Here is a 6,863-nt window from a genome sequence, read left to right as displayed (position 1 = left end):
CACACACACACACACACACACACACACACACGCGCGCGCGCGCACACGCACGCACGCACGCACATTCCTACGTATCTGTGCTGCCAAAGCTTTGGAGTCCTTTCTGTGCTGTCTTGGTTTCTGTTAGTGGAGGAGGGTTTGGAACTTGGCTTGCTCAGTACGTGGTTCTCATTACTTTTTGTCTTTTCAAGGGTAAAAAGGCTGTGAAAATATCAATATGTAACATTTAAAAAATCACAGTGTTAACATACAGAGCTTTCATTCCAGGGAATTAGCAGAATCCCGCAATGTTATAATCTGTAAGGAGAGTAAACTTGTATGGCCTTTGTTTCCCCAGGTATGTGTAACCCTCGGAATTACAGCGACACCCCCCCCACATCAAAGAGCACAGTGGAGGAGCTGCATGAGCCCATCCCGTCCTTGTTCAGGGCTCTGACAGAGGGTGACACCCAGCTGAACTGGAACATCGTCTCCTTCCCTGTGGCAGAGGAGCTATCACACCACGAAAACCTAGTCTCCTTTCTAGAAACTGTGAACCAGCCGCACCACCAAAATGTGTCTGTTCCCAGCAATAATGTCCACGCCCCTTTTCCCAGCGATAAAGGTACCTGTTCCACTCTGGTGTCCCTGTGATGAGAACTGCCTGGGTCTAGAGTCCTTGAGTCAGACTTTATTCTTTATCACATGGCATCAGTGTTTGCTGTCAGGTATGCCCCATGAAGTCAGATGTCTGTTTGCAAATATTGCCAGGGTCATCGATGAACTTATTTTTATGTTGTTGTTGTTGTGTCTGTGTGTGCCTCTGAGTGTGGGCACACACCGTTGCACTTGTGAAGATCACAGGGCAACTTTGAGGAGTCTGCTCTGCCCCTCCACTGTGGATTCTGGGATTAAACTCAGGCTGGGTTTGTACAGCTAGAGCTTTACCTTCTCAGCCATCTTGCTGCCCATCAGCTAAAATCTTATAAGACCTCTCATTTGTAGGTACAAACTCTGCAGGCAGTTGTCAGTGGATGTGACTGTAATCACAGAAAAGTCGAGAATGATCTCTGCTCATCCGAGGATGGAGTCAAAGAGCATTTACTAATGAGAATAGAGCCTGTCATAATTTTGGAGTATAAACAGTATATAGCTTTAATATAAAGTCTTCAATGTTTTTCAGTACATTTTTATAGTAGAAGAATAATATATTTATGAAAATACACTTGATGTGGCTTTTGTTTTAGGTTTTTGAGATAATATCCCAGATGCAGACCAGGCTGACCGAGAACTTGTGGCAGTCCTCCATGTAGGTCTACACTGGATTACAGCTGTGTCCTACAACATTAGATGAATTATTATCATTTGAACTTCTTCCTTAATTTGGCTATTGGGCCCTTCATTATAATCTGACCAGTATAAAATAGAACTTTGCACATTAACAATAAAATGAGAACCGCTTTTGTTAAATGGCAATATGACTTCTTACCTGTTTTCAGGCTAAGTTGCTTTACAAATCAAACTCTAGGCCTTGGGAAACATTAGAAATGTGGGACTGTAATGATAAATGCTTTGTTGCATTGATCGTCATAGATAATCGGTAATGATCATCATAGATACATATTGATTCAGAGGTTTCTTAAATTCATGACAGCATTTCAAACCAGGTTTTGGAAACACAAAACAGACCTAAGGTTTTCCTTGGGGCCTATCCCTCCTCCTGGCGTTTACACGCCTCAGTTTGCAGTTTGTTTTTAACTGATACGTTTACTTCTTCTCTCTCTCTCTTTGGACTCTCTGATTATTCTTTGAGTCTGTAATGGCTAGCTCACAGTAGCTTCTCAGTAAATATGTACTGAATAAAGTTAGATAGAATAAACTTCGTGGGTTCTAGTTGTAAGTGGCTTGCTTGTTGCTGTCCTTCTGCTTTCCACTCCTCTGCTTTCCCCATTTCTGAAACACAAGACTTGCTTGTTGTCCATGTGTGCATGGTAAGGGGCAGACACTGCCATAGCACATCTGCAAAGCCCTGTGGGGTGCAGCTAGGGTGGAACACGGTAAGAGGACTTGTATGGTAAGTGCCCCTCACTGAACCATCCCAGTAGCCTTTTTTCTTTCTTTCTTTCTTTCTTTCTTTGAAACTGTTTTGATATGTATTTGAATTCATTGTGTAGCCCAGGTTAGCTTTGAACTCATGATCCTTCTACCCCATCTAAGTAATGGGAAAACATACCTGTGCCACTGTGCCTGGGCCTTTCCCCATCCCCATGGATACTGTACTCATCTCCAAGGCTTCCATCCTTCAGTGTCTGGAAGCCTTGCTTGTTATTCCCCGCAACACAACTGTTTCTACTCAGACCCCCCCGCCCCCCAGTTCATTAGTTCTCTAAGTGGCCCTGTAAAAACAACTTCGTCCCAGCCAGACAAGGTGCCACATTCCTATAAGCCCAGGATCAGATGGCTGAAGCAGGAACCGGTCTTGGCTGCATAAGCAAGAGACCCTGTGTCCAGAATAGCAGCACATGCTCCTCATCCTCAAGAAAGGCTGTAACTGTTATCATGCATGCTCTGTTAAAGACGTACTCTCTAGGTTAGCAGGCAGCCGCATGGGAGTCCCAACCTGCAATGTTAAAGATGTGACGATCCTGATGGGGAGCAGACCTAGGAGTCTTTTTAGGAACATCTTGTACTTGCTAATGTGAACTGGTAATCACTGTGCAACATTTGGATGACTTGCTCCAGTACAAATTCTCGATGTGACTTTAGGACAGTATTTTCAGTCATCTTTGGACTGGGAAAGTGTGTCTGTGGAGAAATGTCAGTTTAGGAAACAGCCATATTGCTTCATGGATGCTTGTTAGGCCGGACAGCCTAGCCTCATCTCATGCCTCTGTGGTCTAACCTCATCTCATGCCTCTGTGGCCTTTTTCTAAAGTGAGCATCTGTCCCCATGAAGCTCTTTTGTCCTGTGCTGATGAGCAGTAAGAACTAGAAAGTAAGTGCTGGATTCTCTGAGTGAGTGGCAGAGCTTGTGGTCTGTACTGAGATCTCCATTTTTATTGCAGAGCACATGTGCACTGTGGTTTACTTTGATGACTGCATGTCCATACACCAGTGTAAGATATCCTGTGAGTCCATGGGCGCATCCAAGTATCGCTGGTTTCACAACGCCTGCTGTGAGTGCATCGGCCCAGAGTGCATCGACTATGGTAGTAAAACTGTCAAGTGTATGAACTGCATGTTTTAGAGAGGGAGAAGACGTGCAAACACCTCAGTAAGGAAATCATGAGTCTAGTATGCTAGGAGTGTGTTAAATTATATTACTGTAACTGTGCTTTTCATGTTTGACGCCTGTTAGCGTATGTCTTCTCCATTGGACTCAGTAGAACTTTAGTCACATGAGAATCGGGTTCAGAGGAGTCCTGGCAAGACCTGACAATCTGACAGAAGGTGCTGCCTTCTTCCAGCTCTCTAAACACTTGGTTTTGAATGTGATAGCACAAGCCTGCTACATGTGTGGTTCTCACCTGCCAGCTGGAGAACTCCAGAACGCCAGGACTCTCTCGTCACACCTCTCTTGATTGTGCCTTGGCTGGCTTATCTGTTTTATGTGAGTAAATATTGCAGTTTATAATTCTAACAACTCACATTCAAGCCACACTAAAACTTAATTTCAAACCATTTTACATTGGTTTTAGAAAGTAAATGCTTACTATATTTTACAACATAAAAGTTTTACCTAGGGCCAGCAAGCTGACTCAGTGGATAAAGGTGACTGCTACCAAGCCTGATGACCTGAGTTTGATCCCCAGAGCCCTGTAGTGGAAGGAAAGAACGAGCCCTGTAAATTGTCCTCTGACCTCCATACACATATAGTATCATGCATGCAGGTCTGCATGTGTGTTAACACACATAAATAACTAACTGTTTTAAAAAATATAAACCTCTTACATGGTGACACTAAATCTGTTGTATAGCGCTCACACCAACAGTGATTTGGACGTTATGTCCCCTCCCCACCCACAGTGTTGATGCAGTGATGTACAGAGTCGTCACTATTCGTTGGTGTAGTAAAGTTGCCTCTACCAAGAGTGTCATGGCATACCTGTGAAACTTCATCAAATGCACTGTGAGGATCTGGGTACAGAATTATCCAGGTAAAAGCAGCAGGGCCGTTCATGATGCCCCACAAGGCTCCATGCAGAGCACCAGGTAGCTGCTGCCCCCTGCACAGCACAGCTGAACGTGAGGCCAACCAGCAGAGGATCTGCCTTGGCACCAGCAGAACAGCAGGGTCTCCAGCACGTGTGAGAAGGGAAAGGGTTGAAGGAGGACATACGGCCATGGACAGAGAAGGGCAAAGGAACTCCTAGTAGGGTCCACCTTAAAACCATTTATGGTCACTGGTTTTGTTACTTTGTAATGTTACATTTGTTTCTGAATAGCTGAATCCAAATACGTATATTTTAAGGAGCTATGTTTCTGAAATTACATGGGGAAATCTGTTTAATATGTTTACTCCTAGCATACTACAGAATTATCTAGTTATATAGCTTCTTATATAGTGGTGAGCTTCAATACTACATGCCCTTCATAGTAATAAAATTCTCACCTTCAAGCCTGAATCAAAAACAAATATTTATAATACACAGACTCAATTTTATAGAATTGCTATTTTCTCTAGTGTATATCTGAATTAAAAGTAATTTGGGGAATAATCTTTATATGGCTATATATTTTAGTACATAAAATCGAAAATGTCCTTAAACACATTTTGTATTCTTATTTGAATAGTTACAAGATCATTTGTGGTATCATGGCTACCCACTATAAACCATGCTCCTTCCAATAGTTGACGGATACTCGAGGCATTCCAGCCTTCTGAGAAGCCAACTTAGAACATAGGTGTATGTGATTATTAAACATCAAGGTGTCCTCTCACTTTACCTAGAGTGCTTCTCTTCATAGGAGCCTGGAAACATTTCAGCCCCTTCCTCTGTAGCTCCCATGGGGCTGTGGGTTTTCTTGAAGTCAGGAGGAGTTTTGAAGGACCACAGCTAGCTGCTCTGTTTCAGCCGCTGATTCTCAAGAACGGTTATGCTCTGATGGCAGAATGCTCTGATGGCTTCCAGCAGTGTATCTCTATTTCCTCTGTCTGTCTGTTTTAGTTGTTGCTGTCTTGGTTTTGTTTTGAGGCAGGATCTCTGCAGCCATGGCTGGCCTGGAGTTTGCTATGCAGCCCAGGCTGGCCTCATGTTTTCTTAATGACGGCGATAGCATTGTTGAAATATGTCACCATCTTTTTAAAACTTTTCATTATTAAAATTTAAAATATAGTGTGTCTTTTTTACCCTATATATTTTCTATGAACAATTTTTTAAACCGCCTGCTTTAACTTTTTTATTGCTCTGGTTTTCCCATTAGAAATGATCCCCACTGAGATAAACTTTATAATCATATTTTGTGTATTTCTCCTGGTTTGCGAAGGCCTTGAAGAAATAGCAGCCATTCCCTGACAGGTTTGAGCTCCCAACACAGAGAGGGGCTGAACAAGATGATCAGAGGATAAAGAGGCCAGCCCGGAGTCCAGCAGGACCCTGCCTCAGAAAGCACAAGTCCTGTGTGCAGCGCTTTGAGTAGTGTTTTATTCCTTCATTGAAGATTTCAGAAGCTAGCAGCCTCCCTCAGTCTAGACCTTCCACACCATCCTAGCAGTGGCGCTCCCAACTGAAGAGCTTGGAATAGTTTATGGTTCTCTCTCAATAAAAATGATCTTGGTTTCCTATAGCCGGATCCAGAGATGCTAGATTTTAAGGGCTGAGGCTGAAGCCTGGTCAAGGGGCTCTCACCTGTCATGGTGCAGCCCCGGTTCTACCCTGAGCACCAACAAGAGACAAACACTAAGTTGTGAATCAGAGGTTGTTATTAAATTCATATATACATACTTCCCTATAGCAAGACATGGGCTTACGGGCAGGGTTTCCTCATAACATTTATGAGAAAACAGTGTTTTCCCCATTACATTTAATTAGGACTGTGGGTTATTTGTAATTAAGGTATAGAAGCAAAAAAAAATTGATTAACATGCTGTTTACACAGGATGCTGTGAAAGGGGTCTTCACACTACAGTCTAACTTGTAAAGTTTCAGAAAATAACATTGTCATTAGCATGTTTGAACAAATATCTGGAATTTTTAAAGAGCATCAAAATAGAAAAACAGAAAGTAAAAGTCTACAATGAGGTGCTGAGGCTGGGCTGCGGTTTAAAGGTCTGTGCTCAGAAAGCAGCTTTGGAGACTTCAAAGACTGGTCATTCCCAAGAGTCGTGACTGACACTTTGTGGGTGTAATTGTGTACATTTTCATTGGTTGTCTTTGTAGTCAAAAAAAGTATTTTAATAAAAAATAGAAATGACTGTGAGTCATGCTTTTCATTAATCTCTGCAGAGAGCCTGACTATGGTGTCAGCACTTTACCTTGCAGGGTGTCCCCACAGAATCCACTGGGGACATCAGCTCCTACAAATGTGAAAAAAATGCCTCCCCATTCTCTTCTGCAGGGCCATGACAGCAGCTGCCTGAAGAGTGCTCTGGCAGACAGACCTGACTGGCATGCCGTGTGACGGGGTGTGAGGTGGCCCCGCACATTTGTAGGTGCTGGTGTTATATTGCGGTGTCAAAGACTGAACAGGGCTAGAAAGAGGAAAGGGATGTGGGAAGATGGCATTCCTAGCCCTCCCATAGCAGCATGCTGTCATAGTGTCTCACTGTCCTATTGTCTGTGAAGAGACACCACAACCAAGGCAGCTTATGAAGAAAACCTTGAATTGAAGGCTTGCTTTATGGTTCCGAGGCTAGTCCCTGATCATGGTGGGGATGGTGCAGT

At 43.3% G+C, this 6,863-nt stretch overlaps 1 protein-coding gene across 1 annotated transcript in view; it reads left to right on the top strand.

Moving 5' to 3' along the window:
* Positions 1-6,399, top strand: part of Twsg1 (twisted gastrulation BMP signaling modulator 1) — a 35,580-nt gene extending 29,181 nt beyond the window's left edge. Inside the window, exons 4-5 of the mRNA XM_031368611.1 lie at positions 338-604; positions 3,045-6,399. Of these exons, the coding sequence (XP_031224471.1) occupies positions 338-604; positions 3,045-3,226 (449 nt within the window). The 3' untranslated portion in view covers positions 3,227-6,399. The remainder of the gene's footprint in view (positions 1-337; positions 605-3,044) is intronic.
* Positions 6,400-6,863: the final 464 nt, after the last annotated feature.

The sequence above is a fragment of the Mastomys coucha genome, unplaced genomic scaffold (genome assembly GCF_008632895.1).
Source record: "Mastomys coucha isolate ucsf_1 unplaced genomic scaffold, UCSF_Mcou_1 pScaffold14, whole genome shotgun sequence".
Classification (NCBI taxonomy): Eukaryota; Metazoa; Chordata; class Mammalia; order Rodentia; family Muridae; genus Mastomys; species Mastomys coucha.
This window is presented reverse-complemented; position numbering and strand designations above follow the sequence as displayed.